This window comes from Diceros bicornis, chromosome 11, assembly GCF_020826845.1.
Source record: "Diceros bicornis minor isolate mBicDic1 chromosome 11, mDicBic1.mat.cur, whole genome shotgun sequence".
In the NCBI taxonomy this organism is placed as follows: Eukaryota; Metazoa; Chordata; class Mammalia; order Perissodactyla; family Rhinocerotidae; genus Diceros; species Diceros bicornis.
The window spans coordinates 54443747-54460127 of record NC_080750.1 but is presented as its reverse complement, the minus strand read 5'-3'; the positions used below and the strand labels follow the sequence as shown (position 1 = coordinate 54460127).

Below are 16381 nucleotides of genomic sequence, written 5' to 3'. Positions count from 1 at the left end.
GGCATCACAAAAAGAAAATAACAATTCTCCAGAAACCAAGCATAAGTCATGCAAGATTGTGATTTGACAGATAAAGAATTCAAAATAGCTCTCATAAAGAAACATAATGATGTAATCTATGCAGAAATAGAAGTATAATGATGTACACCTGAAATTTATACAATGTTATAGACCAATGTTACTGCAATAAACAAAAAAATTAAAAAAAAAAAAGAAACATAATGAGCTACAAGAAAACTCAGAAGGACAGTTCAATGAGCTTAGGAATAAAATCAATGGACAGAAGGAATACTTTACCAAAGAGATTGAAACTCTAAAAATCTAAACAAATTCTGGAGCTGAAGATCTCAATAAACGAGATGAAGAATGCCTTAGAAAGAACTGGAAATAGAGCAGACCAATAGCGAAATAGTGAGCTTGAAGATAGAAACCTAGAAATGATGCAGGTAGAAGAGGAAAGAGAACTAAGATTTTTTTTAATGTAGAAATTCTGAGAATGATCTGACTTCATTAGAAAGGGCAGTAAAAGGACAATGGCTATCTCAGAAGGAGAAGGGAGAGAGAAGAAAACAGAGAGCTTATTTCAAGAAAGAATAGCTCAGAACTTCCTAAGCCTGGGGAAGGAATTGGATATAAAAACTATGAAGCTAATAGAACACCCAATTATCTCAATGCAAAAAGAACTTCTCCGGGACACATGATGATAAAATTGCCAAAAGTCTATGACAAAGAATATAAAGGCAGCTGGGGGTGGGGGTGGGGTGGACAGTAACCTACAAGGTAACCCCCATTAGGCTATCAGCAGGTTTCTCAGCAAAACTCTAAAGGCCAGGATACAGGGGAGTGATATATTCAAAATACTGAAAGATAAAACTGTCATCCAAAAATACTCTACTCAGCAAAGTTATCTCTCAGATATAAGGAGAAATAAAGGCTTTCCCAGAGGAACAAAAGCTGAGGAAGTTCACTGCTACTAGATCTGCGTTAGAAGAAATGTTGAAAGGAGTTCTCATATCTGAAACAAAAAGACAAAGGTACACAAAGCTTTGAGCAAGGTGATAAATACACAGAGAGAATCAGAAAATTGCAACTCTATATCAGCATAGCTTGGTAAACACTTAATTATAACATAAAGGTTAAAGGGAAAGGCAGCATTAAAAATAACTGTAACCAGTTCAATTTGGTAACAAACTCACAATACAAAAAGGGATAATTTGTGACAACTAAAACATAGAAGCGAAAGAAAAAAAAGGGCAAAACCTGCATAGTCAAATGAAGATAAGAGGCTATCAGCAGAACAAGAACTATTTTATCTATGAGACCTTTTATACAAACCCCAGGCAAACACAGAACAAAAATTCAGAGCAGAGACATGAAACATAAAAAAGAGGACACTTAGAAAAACATCACAGAAAACCACCAAACTGAAATGGCAGACAGAAACATAAGGAAAAAGAAACAAAGGAAATGTAGAGCAACCAGAAGCAAAAGATAAAATGGTAGTATGAAGCCCTCATATATCAATAATCACCCTAAATGTAAATGGATTGAATTCACCAATCAAAAGACAAAGAGTCGCTGGATGGATTAAAAAACAAGACCCAACAATATGCTGCCTTCAGGAGATCCATCTCAGCTCTAAAGACAAACATAGGCTTGGAGTGAAGGGCTGGAAGATGATACTGCAAGCAAATGGCAACCAAAAGAAAGCAATTATAGTCATACTTATAGCAGACAAAATAAACTTCAAGGCAAAAAAAGATAACAAGAGACAAAGATGCACATTATATAATGATAAAGAGGACAATCCATCAAGAAAACATAATATTTACTAACATACATATATTCACCTAACATAGGAGCACCAAAAGAGATAATGCAATTATTAACAAATAATTAATTAATATTTAATTAATAATTAAAGGGAGAAATTGACAGCAAAACAATAATAGTAGGAGACTTTAATACCCCACTTACATCAATGGATATATCATCCAGACAGAAATTTAACAAGGAAACATCAGCCTTAAATGAAACATTAGACCAGATGCACTTAAAAGAAATATATAGAATATTCCAGCCAAAAGCAGCAGAAAAGACATTTTTCTCGAGTGCACAGGGAACATTCTCAAAGACAGCCCATGTCTTGCGAAACAAAACAAGTCTCAATAAATTTAAGGAGATTGAAATCATAAAAGCGTCTTTTCCAACCACAATGGTATGAAATTAGACATCAGTGAAAAGGGGGGACGGGGTGCGGGCGCCCCTTGGCCAGTTTCGTTTCATCCCGGCCATGGCCATGCGCCCGCGGAGGCTGGGCGGTGCACATGGCGGGCCGCTGCGGCCCTGTCCACCTGCCACCGACACTGGGGAACCCTTGCGATGAGCTGTTGCATAGCCATTGGTACCTGTATTGGGGAAACATAGCATACAAGCAAGAAGCTTACAGCCTCAGTGGTGAAAATTTTTTCATGTCAGAGACCAAGAACTCTTGCAGTCGTTTATGTCATCCCTTCTTCTCCAGACAGAAGATACAAAAAATTTGCAATCAAAGATCTCTTCATCTTATTGATAAAGCCACTAATAAGCCAAAATGTCTGTCAACGTCAACCGCAGCGTGTCAGACCAGTTCTATTGCTACAAGATGCCCCGTCTGATTGCCAAGGTTGAGGGCAAAGGAAATGGAATCAAGACAGTTATAGTCAACGTGCTTGACGTTGCAAAGGCGCTTAATCAGCCTCCAACGTATCCCACCAAATATTTTGGTTGTGAGCTGGGAGCACAGACCCAGTTTGATGTTAAGAATGATCGTTACATTGTCAATGGATCTCATGAGGTGAATAAGCTGCAAGACATGTTGGATGGATTCATTAAAAAATTTGTTCTCTGTCCTGAGGGTGAGAATCCTGAAACAGATCTGCATATCAATCCAAAGAAGCAAACAATAGGTAATTCTTGTAAAGCCTGTGGCTATCCAGGCATGCTTGACACGCATCATAAACTCTGCACATTCATTCTCAAAAACCCACCTGAGAATAGTGACAGTGGTACAGGAAAGAAAGAAAAGGAAAAGAAAAATAGAAAGGGCAAAGACAAGGAAAATGGCTCCATGTCCAGCAGTGAGACACCACCACCACCATCACCAAATGAAATCAGTCCTCCTCCACATGCTGTGGAAGAAGAAGAGGATGATGATTGGGGGGAAGATACAACTGAGGAAGCTCAAAGGCGCAGAATGGATGAAATCAGTGACCATGCAAAAGTTCTGACACTCAGTGATGATTTGGAAAGGACTGTTGAAGAGCGGGTCAATATCCTGTTTGATTTTGTTAAGAAAAAGAAAGAAGAGGGCATTATTGACTCATCTGACAAAGAAATTGTTGCTGAAGCAGAAAGACTGGATGTAAAAGCCATGGGCCCTCTTGTTTTGACTGAAGTTCTTTTTAATGAGAAGATTAGAGAACAAATTAAGAAATACAGGCGCCATTTCCTAAGATTTTGTCACAACAGCAAAAAAGCTCAACGGTACTTTCTTCATGGTTTGGAGTGTGTGGTAGCAATGCATCAAGCTCAGCTCATCTCCAAGATTCCGCATATCTTGAAGGAGATGTATGACGCAGACCTTTTGCAAGAAGAGGTCATCATCAGCTGGTCGGAAAAGGCCTCTAAGAAATATGTCTCAAAAGAACTTGCCAAAGAAATTCGTGTCACAGCACAGCCATTTATTAAATGGTTGAGGGAAGCAGAAGAGGAATTTTCTGGTGGTGAAGAAGATGAAGATGAGAATATTGAGGTGGTGTATTCGAAGACTGCCAGTGTACCGAAAGTTGAAGCTGTGAAGTCTGACAACAAGGATGATGACATTGATATTAATGCCATTTAAAGGAGTGGGTGCAGCCCAGCTTAACTGTAATGATGCGAATCTTTCTGCATCATCAGCCAGAAGTGCAACATGTATGTGCAAAAGCTAAAATAGCTTAACATCATGCTACACTTTCTACTAAAAGTGTATTGCTGTGAGCGGTCTGTAGTTAAACCCAATGAGACATCTAGGGAGTCCATACACATATCAGTGAGCAGATATAGTTTGCTTATTTATAGCATGTTTCTTTTTGAAAAATTAGTGGTGGACACATTTGGATCACATTTACACAGTTATAAAAATAAAGATTTGATTTTGGTCATTCTTCAGATTTTTGGCTCTGAATGACATAGGCTGAAATAACTGGCTCCTTTAAGAAATGTTGCACTATCATTGAACCTGATAGGATTCTTGGAGCCTGTTAGATATTGTTAGGTGCTGAGATTATAATGAGGTCTTCAGCAAAATGTAAACATAAACTTATTTGTAATTACCTTATTCACCATTAAGAAATATAGTACTTTTAAGTCTTATCTCTAGTCCCTGACATTGGCATCTGGTAATGTACATTCTTCCCATGCCGAGGTGGACTGATAATTAAATGACAGTGCAACACTTTTATCTTAAGGAAAGTAAAAATGACCTGAGTGTCCTATAAATAATTTTAAGAGCAGGTTTTGAAACTTGAATTGTGTTTTTTGAGTTCGTGTAAATTTGCTTCAAATTGTAGTCTTTGAATTCATGTGCCTTGCACGTTGGATGAGCCAGGGGAATTATTACATGAACAAATAAGCATTTTATGTGTCTGTAGCTGTTGCTTTGTACTGAGAGAGAACTCTCAAACTTTGGGGTGTGATTGAATACTAACCTGCATGATTTTATTTGGAGGAAGCAGGAAAAGGTGCACTTAATCTCTAGCAAAAACTGAGCATAATCTTTCAGCTTTTACTCTTACAGTTTAAAGCACAATTTCAAAATGTTTAGACATACTGTATCTTTTGTTCAGTGTGGATTTTCCCCTGATAACTGTGGTTTGTTCTTGAATCCTTTCTATTTGTGGACACATAGCTTATGCTTTTTAGGTTTTGGTTGCTGTCTTCCCAAAATAAGTGTTACTGTGTCTCAAATTTGATTGCCCCCCACCCCATGTCTTATTTAAAGAGAAAGCTAAAGCTTACTTCTGAATCAGAGCCTATGTTTTGGGTTAGGACTTGCGGTGATTTTTATTTCACATTGAATATAGCCAGACACCCAAGAAGTCTGTGATGATGGCCACTGAATGCAGGTGACTAGGACCTGACCCAGCCCATCAAGGACTTGAGATTTGGAAATAACTTCCTTGTGAATTCCTTGCCCAATTACCTGATCTAAACTCACTTGATATGGGTTCTAACTATATCTCAGAAATCATCTTCAAGGTAAAAACTTGTGTTTATTCCTTTCCACAAAAAGTGCACTATGGGAATCAAGAATCCTTGGCGTTAATTTTGCTTGGAGCACTGGCTTACATCATTCACCTCTCTGATATATTATTTCTTTGTAATCTATCTCACAGGTTATGAGACCTCAACAAATGTATGTAAAATTTTTTCACGTTGAAATTATACCAACATTTGATATGGTAAACCCTTGCTAGCTTGATACTGTAAGGAATATTAAAATCTAGCAATCTTACTGGAGAGATACAAATTGGTCTTCCAGCTGCTTTTTGATAGACTTTGATGAGAATGAAGCAGGAACCATATACTTGGAAAGAAGGTACTTTGACACACCAAAGAGAAGAGGTTTTTGCAAATTCACGTCTCACCTGGGTTTCAAATTTTTTGCCACAAGGCCAATTTGTTTTCATTAACTGAAATTCTATAGGAGATACTGGTGACCCAGGCCACATTGTGCTCAACATTCCCAATGTCAAGCTAATAGGGTTCTGTTATAGAGGTTTCTTTTTGCCCTCCATCCCACCCCAATCTGAAGGAAAACATTTTCAGGGTTTCCTAAACACTAGAGAGAAAATTTTGGCTTAGACCAGTGTTCAGTCTAGTGCCACATTTCCAAGGGAATTTGAATCCACATAATAAGAATTTTATTCACAGAGGCGATCATAATAGAGTAATCCTTCACTTTGCTCTATTCAACTGTCTTAAAATTTCCTGTTTCAGCTATGTTACTTGATTAAAACAATGTTAAAATTAAAAAAAAAATCAATGACAAGAGAGCTGAAAAAGTCACAAATATCTAGAGACTAAAAAACATACTAGTGAACAACTATTGGATCAATGCAGTAATCAAAAGGGAAATAGGGGGCCGGCCTTGTGGCTTGGCAGTAAAGTGCGCATGCTGTGCTACTGGCGGCCCAGCTTCAGATCCCAGGTGCACACCAACACACCACTTGTCCAGCCATTCTGAGGCAGTGTCCCACATACAGCAACTAGCAGGATGTGCAACTATGACATACAACTATCTACTGGGGCTTTGCGGAGAAAAAGGGAAAAAAAGGAGGAGGATTGGCAATAGATGTTAGCTCAGGGCCTGTCTTCCTCAGCAAAAAGAGGAGGATTAGCATGGATGTTAGCTCAGGGCTGATATTCCTCACAAAAAAAAAAAAAAGTGAAATAAAAAAAAAATACCTGGACAAATGAAAATGAAAACATGACATACCAAAATCTATGGGATACAGCAAAAGCAGTACTAAGAGAGCGGTTTATAGCAATATAGGACTACCTAAAGTTACAAGAAAAATTTCAAATAAATAATCTAACATTACACCTAAAAGAACTAGAAAAAGAAGAAAATATCAAACCCAAAGTCAGTAGAAGGAAAAAAATACTAAAAATCAGAGCTGAAATAAATCAAATAGAGATTAAAAAGCCAATGGAAAAGATCAATGAAACTAAGAGCTAGTTCTTTAAAAACCTAAACAAAATTGACAAACCTTTAGTTAGTCACACTAAGAAAAAAAGAGAAATAAATAAAATAAATCAGAAACAAAAGAGTAGAAATTACAACAGATACCACAGAAACACAAAGGATTATAAGAGAATACTATGAAAAGCTAGACACAAACAAATTGGATAATCTAGAAGAAATGGATAAATTCTTAGAATCATACAACCTTTCAAAACCGATTCAAGAAGAAATAGAGAATCTGAATAGACTAATCACTAGTGAGAAGATTGAAACAATAATCAAAAATCTCTCAAAAGTCCAGGACTAGATGGTTTCTCTAGTAAATTCTACCAAACATTCGAAGATTTAATACCTATCCCTCTCGAACTCTTCCAGAAATTGAAGAAGGTGGAATGCTTCCTAACTCATTCTATGAGGCCAGGATTACCTTTATGCCAAAACTAGACAAGTATGATACAAAAAAAAGAAAATTACGGGCCAATATTCTGATGAACATAGATACAAAAATCCTCAACAAAATATTAGCAAATTGAATACAACAATAGATTAAAAGGATCATACACCACAATCAAGTAGAATTTATTCCAGGGATGCAAGGATGGTTCAACATCCACAAATTAATCAATGTGATAAACCATGTTAACAAAATGAAGAATAAAAATCACATGACCATCTCAATAGATGCAGAGAAAGCATTGGACAAGATTCAGCATCCATTTATGATAAAATTTCTCAATAAAATGGGTAGAGAAAAAAAGTACTTCAACATAATAATGGCCATATATGACAAACTGGAACTAACATCATACTCAATGGTGAAAAACTGGAAGCTTTTACTCTAAGATCAGGAATAAGACAAAGATGCTCACTCTCACCACTCTTATCAACATAGTACTGGAAGTCCTGGCCAGAGCAATTAGGCAAGAATGAGAAATAAAAGTGATCTAAATTGGAAAAGAAGAAGTAAAACTGTCACTATTTGCAAATGACATGATTTTATATACAGAAAATCCTAAAGAATCCACCAAAAAACTATTAGAAATAATCAACAAATAGAGTAAAGTTGCAGGGTACAAAATCAACATACAAAAATCAGTGGTATTTCTATACATGAAAAACAAAATAGCAGAAAGAGAAATCAAGAATACAATCCCATTTACAATTGCACAAAAAATATAAAATACCTAGGAATAAATTTAACCAAGGAGGTGAAAGATCTGTAGACTTAAAACTATAAGACATTGTTGAAAGAAATCGAAAAAGACACAAAGAAATGGAAAGATATTCTATACTCATGGACTGGAAGAATTAACATAGTTAAAATGCCCATATCACTGAAAGCAATCTACAGATTCAATGCAATCCCTATCAAAATTCCTATGACATTTTTCAGAGAAATAGAACAAGAAAATCCCAAAATGTATATGGAACAAAAGACTCTGACTAGCCAAAGCAATCCTGAGAAAAAAGAACGAAGCTGGAGGTATCACACTCCCTGATTTCAAAGTATATTACAAAGCTATAGTAATCAAAATAGCAAGGTACTGGCAAAAAAAAATAGACACGCATTCAATGGAACAGAATTGAGAACCCCAAAATAAGCCCACATATTTATGGACAGTTAATATTCAACAAAGGAGCCAAGAACATACAACGAAGAAAAATTTCTTCAATAAATGGTGTTGGGAAAACTGGACAGCCACATGCAAGAGAATGAAACTAGACCACTATCTTACACCATACACAAAAATTAACCCAAAATTATTTAAAGGTTTGAATGTAAGACTTGGAAGCACAAAACTCCTACAAAAAAACATAGACACTATGCTCTTTGACATCGGTCTTAGCAATATCTTTTTGGATGTGTCTCCTCAGGAAGGGAAATGGAAGCAAAAATAAACAAATGGGACTACATCAAACTAAGAAACTTCTGCAAGGCAAAGGAAACCAACAAATGAAAAGTCAACCTACTAAATGGGAGAATATATTTGAAAAACATATATCCAATAAGGAGTTAATATCCAAAATATATAAAGAACTCATACAACTCAATAACAAAAAGAATAATCATCCTGGTCAAAAAATGGACAGAGGATCTGAACAAACATTTTTCCAAAGAAGATATACAGATGGCCAAGAGGCACATGAAAAGTTGTTCAATATCGTTTTTATTAGGAAAATGCAAATCAAAAGCACAATGAGATATCACCTCACACTTGTTAGAATGGCTATTAGTAAAAAGACAATAAATAAGTATTGGAGAGGTTGTGGAGAAAGTGGAATTCTCATATATTCCTGTTAGAATGTAAACTGGCACAGTTACAAAGGAAAATGGTTGGAGATTCCTCAAAAAATTAAAAATAGAACCACCATATGATTCAGGTATTCCACTTCTGGGTATTTATCCAAAGAACATGAAAACACTAATTCAAAAAGATGTATGCACCTCTAGGTTTGTTGCAGCATTATGTACAGTAGCCAAGACTTGGGAACAACCCAATGCCCATCGACAGATGAGTTAAGAAGGTGTGGTATATATATTCAATGGAATACTACTCAGCCATAAAAACATATGAAATCTTGCCATTTTCAACAATATGTATGGAACTTGAGGCTATTAAGCTAAGTGAAATAAGTCAGAACGAGAAAGACACATACTGTATGATTTCATTCATTTATGGAAGATAAAACAACAATGACAACAAACAAACACATAGACACAGAGAACAGATTGGTGGGTACCATAGGGTAAGGGGTCTGGGGTGAGGGCAAGAAGTGTAAAGGGGGACATTTGTATGGTAACAGATGGAAACTAGACTTTTGGTGGTAAACACAATATAATGTATACAACAGTTGAAATATAATGATGTACACCTAAAATTTATATAATGTTATAAACCAATGTTGCCTCAATAAAAAAAAAAAAAAGAATTTGCTGCCATCTTTATCTCACTGCTGTTGCCAACATAGCTCACGTCTTATGAAATATGAAGGCCATCTCAGAGAACAGAGGATAGAACACAGAAGGCTGAACCGTAAACCATGGTGAACATTGGAATACAGAGCCTCTCCCAAGGAACAGAAGAATACAGTGGACTGCAAAACAATCTGAGGAATGTAAAATGGTCAGTTAACTCAGGAACCGTTTCCAGGGATGATATCTGGGCTATATTCATGAAATATTTCCTGTCCTTTGTAAGGAGGGTCCTAGCAGTATTTGTACAGCAAGATTTCACAATTGCTATAGCCAGTGACTACGTGACTCCCTTTCTTCCCTTATCTGAATAAGAATGCCTGTTAGCTTGTCCTGTGCCTGTCTCAACATCTAACATGTTGGGTATATTAGGGGCAGGTTACTTGCTCATAGTTCTCCACGTCAAATTCTCATATGCATTCAAATCACAACTCTGAGCCTGATGCCATATTCGATTAAAGTTTTGGGGTCCTGTGTTGGGTTATTTTGCTTTTGGGAAAAGGATGAATACATGTTGCCAAAAACTGAATTGTAGTAGATTATAAAAAGGACTACAAATTCTTCCCTCCCAGAAAGAGGTAACAGTGAATCTAAGTTGCCCATATGACTTTCTTTGGCCGAGGTACGTTAGAAAATAGGATGCAAGCAGAGGTTTGTAGGGTGCATGCATTGTGAGACTTGTCAACTTGATGCTTTTAGAAAGTCTTTGACTACAACCGTGTGAAAAAGCCCAGGCTAACCTTCTGAATGACGAGAAATATGTGACCCAGTAAAATTCATTTTTAATTCATTGGAATTTATTTCTATTACATATATTTGTCATTATTCTCAAAATCAAATTATTCTAACTACCTCATTAGTATCTTGAAATTCTAAACTATTTGCCTTGGTTTATCCTTAAGAAGAAAGGTAAAAGCTGTACCCCATATAGTTTATATTCATTCTTTTACGGAGTTTGGTTACCAAGGTGACTGTTCCCATAAGAAATCTTAATATCAAATATAGAGAATAGTATTGTTTTCATTTAAAAATTACTTCTATGAAAAGCAAGAATGTTTTCTTTAGAAATGAAAAAAGTTTTCATATTTATAACTATTCCTTATTCAACTGTGCTTTAAATAGAATAAGAAACCTCAAAGCATAATAGTCCTTAAAATTTCTTCCAGCTCTTTTCCCCAATATTTTAAGATATTAACTTTATAGCATCAGATTCTAGGCATGTATCATTACAGTGTTGTATAATTTATACTCCACTAGAAAATAGTTAATACATGAAATGCTACTATTTTTAGGCTAATTCAGAATACTTATGTCATAGATGCTATATAAATTTATTTTTTTTTTTAATTTACCTCAAGATACTTGTTTCAACATATTTTCTGAAATATAATATCCAATTACTATGGTTTCACAACAAATTACTCAAAATTTAATGTTGTAAGTTAATTATTATTATGTTCTTGGATTCCATGGGTTGGAAACATTGACAGGAGATAGCAGAGATGAATTGTCTCTTTTCACAATATCTGGGATCTAAGCTAAAATGTAAGATGTTGAGAGCTGGAATCACCTTAAGGCTGATGGTTGAAAGCAGCTGTTGGCTGAAAACTTACCTAGGGCTGTTGGCCAGAATAGCAGAAGAATGTAGAGACAAATAGGTAATCTGACAGGTGAGAAATAGTATCTCAGTAGAGTTTTAATCTGTATTTCTTTTATTATATGCAAAGTTGATAATCATTTTTAAGTTTAAGGATAGTTTTTTCTTTGAATTGTTTATACCTTTTGTTATTTTTCCTCTTAGAATTTATTGGTATTTTCCTTCTCTGCTTTTAGAATCTCTTCATTTAGTGGAGATATTAACCCTTTATCAGCGGTATCATTTGCAAATATGTTTTCTTATTTTATCTTTTGCCTTTTTTGCATGAGAAATATTTTTATTTTTATGTCATCAAAATTACCATTCATTTCCCCTATATTCTCTGGAATTTTAATCACTGTTAGAAAAATTTTCCTACTCCCAGTAAAGGAACTTACTCATGTTTTCTTCTTGTTATTTGTATTATATATAGCTTTTGCTACGTAACAAAACAGCCAACATTACATGGCTTAACACGGGTTGGTAAACTTTTTTGCAAAGTAAATATTTCAGTGTAACTATTTAAGGCTTTGTGGGTTACATGGTCCCTGTTGTTACTACTCAACTTCTGCCATATTTTGCCGATTCTTGTTTCCTCCAACACTTTGATTTTACAGATAGGGAATTTGGCATTGTGCATAAGCTCATACAGTTATTTGCATCTTAGATGAAAGCACATAGAAGGCTGAGCCATGAGCAAGGAAGAACATTGGAACAGAGAATCATACTCAGGGAATAGAAAAAGTACAGTGAACTAGAGAACCCTCCGTTGGAGATACGGAGGTCACTTGAACTGGGAGTCACTTCTGGGGATAAGACCTGGGTCCCTCTCTAAAGGAGGAAACAGTATTCTTCAATAATGCAAAAAGTAGAATAACATTTAGAAGCATAAGTTGTAAGATTGTAGAATTTATACTGCTACTTTTAACTAAGTTCAAATTGAGAAATAAATATATGACAAATAGAGGGAAATTTATTTGTATTACTGAGCCTGAATAATATGTTTATTGATTTTAAATTGGTCATATTAATACTTAAATGATTATTATGAATCCAATGTTGAAAACATTTTTGCATAAACAAAATTATACCAAAAAATACAACTAACAATGAAAGGCAAAAACTGCCGTGTAAGTTTTGAAGTTAATTGTAAATAAATTTGAATTTAGAAAATTTTGATATAAAATTTATGAAATGTGAAATATGTCGTCAATATATTAGGATGAATATTTTAGAATTATTCCACAGCGAATTTGGAGAGACAGTTTTCTGGTACGTGTTTTGAAAATTAATAATATTTTGGGGGGGAAAGCTGTATTATAAATTATGTGAATAGGGCATAATTCCAGATTATTAACTTTCAGAGAGGAAATGACTCTAAAAATTTTCTTAGAAGAGAGCATAGAAGACAGTACTTATTCTGAATTCTTTACCTGTATTCTAAAAGCCCACCTAGCTATTTCTGAATGTAACTAATACATTCAGAAACACTATCCCTCCTTTTCCCAAAATTATAAACAAATTCTATGATATACGGATCTCTGATTACATCTATTCTTTAGTGCTGGTGTGTATTTATGTCCATGTGTGTGTGTGTGTTTGTGTGTGTGTTGAGAAAGAGGGAGGGAGAGAGAAAAAGAGGGATTATGCATTTCTGCTTAATAATTGCAATTTCTGCACTGTGATTCGAAGTCTAGTAGTTGTTCTGTAAATTTCTATAATGGTACCTTTACTTTCTCAACTGGAGACGATGTCCAACTGCTCTCACAAGCTGAGAATTGACCCAGTTAAATTCTGTAGTCAGTAATAACACTTAGCACTGTGATTATTATACCTTGTGAGCCATACACAGTCATTAAATTTCAGTTTATATGATAATCTTAGTGTTAATGGGAGATACTTCAGTCAATTTAATTTTTCTCTTCCACGTTGAGAAAGATCCTAGCACCAAGCTTTATTCTGATTATTCACAGTGACCAAAATTATAACTAATTTTGACAGATAATAGATAGTCCCCAACTGTGACTTGTTTTTCCTAAAGGCCAGGGGACTTTGGTTGAGTTTATTATCTGGCAGAAAAAGCAAGACCTGAAGTCCAATTTGAGGCATGTTTGTCAGTTTATTTGCCAATGCTGTGCCCCTTCTATGAACTACAGCAGGGAGTCATAATGCCAAACATAGTTTACATGTGTGATGTGTGCATTTGTTTAGGTGAAGCAACCTGCTACTTTGTCATATGGACCTTTTTCTGAAGTGACTATGCAATAAGACAAATGATTTTAATAAAAATTTATCAAAAAATAAATATTTACATTAAAAACTTATGTTACAACTATGTTACAATTCCACCTATACTACCATTGCTAGAGCACTACTTTTAGTATTGCCTTTAGAGTCTATGCAGTGTTGTATGGGAGCTGGCTGGCACCAGCTCAAAAGGCAGTTTTGCAATCTCTTTCCAGCTCTGTGTTTGCTTATTAGATGCTTAAAATTGGCATTTATGAGAGTATTTATACCACGGAAATTGTCAAATGCAAATCAAGGTTCTGCCATCTATGGAGAGCCCATTGCAAAATATTTACCATGATAACCTACCGCTGAGTCAACTCACACTTCTCTTTCTAGTTAAGTCTATTGTATTTACCTATATTTTTGTTTTTTCTTATGTTTTTCTTTCCTGACTTTCCAAGATTTTTTTTTATCACTTCCTTTCTGTTTTAAGAATTCCCTTTAGCCATCCATTTAGAGCAGATATACTGGTGACAAATTCTCTTACTTTTCATTTATCTGAGAATGTCTTAGTTTCTTCTTCATTCTTAAAAGGTATCTTGACTAGAGATAGAATTTTGGATTGACAATTCTTTTCTTTCGGCACTTGAAACACGTCATGTCACTTCCTTCAGATCTGCATGGTTTCTGATGAAATAGCTGCTGTCATTTGAATTTTCTTCCACTCTCAGTAAAGTACTATTTCTCCCTCACTGCTTTCAAGATTTTGTCTTTGTCACTAGTTTTCAGAATTTTAATTATGATGACTCTTGATGTAGATTTCGTTGAATTTATCCTTTTTGGGTTTTAGAGGCTTCTCAAATCTGTAAGTTTATGTCTGTTGGCAAATTTAGGAAATTTTCAGCCCCACTCTTTTCTCTCCTTCTATGACTTCAACAACACAAATAATAGATCTTTTGAGACAGTTTCATAGGCCACTAAGGTTCTATTCATTCTTTTTTAAAGTCTATTTTCTGTTTTTCAGATTGAGTGCTTTCTGTTGTTCTATCTTCAGTGATTCTTTTCTCTGTCCTCTTCATTCTGCTATCAAGGCTATCCATTGAGATTTTTCTTTGATTACTGTATTTTTCAGTTCTAAAATGTCCATTTGTGTCTTCTTTATATCTTTTATTTCTTTTCTGGGACCTTTTATTTGCTGAGACTTTCCATTTTTTCATTTACTACAAACATGTTCATAATTGCACATTGAAGCGTTCTTTTATGATGAGTGCTTTAAAATCCTTTTCAGATGATTCTAACATCTATGTTATTTTAATGTTGACATCTATTGATTGTTTTTTCTTATTCAAGTAGAGACTTTCCTGGTTCATAGTTTGATGATGATTTTCTATTGTATTCTGGACATTTAGGGTATTATGGTATGAAAAGCTAGGTCTTATTTAAATCTGTTTTAGCAAGTGTCTTAGGATACTGTTCCAGCAGAAGAAAAGGAGCACTGCTTTTTTACTACTAGATGGAGAAGAAAGTCCAGGTTCCTCACTCAGCCTCTTTTGACAGCACAGGGGGAGAAATGCTCATCACTACTGGCATTTCAGGCTCTGCACTAGATGTCTACACATATCATCCTGGATGAGAGGAGGAGAAGTGTGTCATTACTGATTCCCAGGTAGCACAACATGATAGGGGACAGGCTCATTACAGTGGGTGGTAGAAAGTACTAAATTCCCTCTAAGCCTCCTTTTACATCCCCACTGGGGAAAGGGAGGGATACTTCGTTACTGTGGGGTGGAGTTAAAGTCCAGGTTCCCTACATATTCTCCATTGACATCATAGGGGAGGGGCTCATTACCACCCAGCAGAGATAAAAGTCCTGGATTCTCATTCCTATTCAGCCCTTCTCTGATACCACTCTCCCAGAGGGTAGGCAGTTAGGTGTTTGTCTCGGCCTGGCAAGGACAGAAGTCTTACTTCTCACTCAGTCTTTGCTGATGGAGATGGGAGTGGCACTACGGTATTTTTCTGTGGTATTTGCCTAGAGAATGGTGGTCATTGTCTAAAAGCTTTCTGTCTTGCTTGGCTGCCCCTTTCCTGGTCATTGAGCTACAGGGAGGAGGCTTTTCATGGGCTTTCTAGCTTATGTCCATTGGCATTTCCAGGTTATTGACTTCTCCAACACCCCGTCTGGGGTAAATAAGGTAAAAAAGGAAACTCAAGAAAGTCACCGCTGTAATTCCTTGATTACCAGAGTCCCTAAGAGCCTGCTTCCTTCTCACCACATTTCAGAATATTCTTATATTTGTCCTATATATAATTCCCAGGAGTTTTAGCTACACTTACTAGAGAAATAGGAAAAAGTATGGCTAATTCATCTTGTCTGGAACCATTATCATCCCACTTTTAATACCCTAGATATTGCCAAATCCAGGTCATTTGCAAGCAACTGTGTGTGTGTGTGTGTATGCAGTGTGTTTGTGTGTGTGTGTGAAAAAGGATGTTATTTACATTTAAGTCTGATATATTGACACAGAGAGCAAAGTGCGTATGTGTCTATGATGTAATCTCAAATATGAAATTCTCAAAATGTTTTCATATATGGCAGCATTACTCGAAAAAATTGCATTATTGTCTAATTCACTTTTTAAGAATTACAACATTCATTTAGGTGTTTAGATTGTATATTTTAAGAAATTATTAACTCATTACTCTAAAATCTCAAAAATTATTAATCTCATTATTTTAGAGTTTTATATCTCTGAATTCACAACTTTATGAA

At 35.5% G+C, this 16381-nt stretch overlaps 1 protein-coding gene across 1 annotated transcript; it reads left to right on the top strand.

Moving 5' to 3' along the window:
• Positions 1-2507: 2507 nt before the first annotated feature.
• On the top strand, positions 2508-4193 carry LOC131411455 (eukaryotic translation initiation factor 5-like). The gene has a single exon (XM_058550319.1). It carries the CDS (start codon positions 2594-2596, stop codon positions 3881-3883), a length of 1290 nt encoding a protein of 429 aa, XP_058406302.1. The 5' UTR covers positions 2508-2593; the 3' UTR covers positions 3884-4193.
• The last annotated feature ends 12188 nt before the right edge of the window (positions 4194-16381 follow it).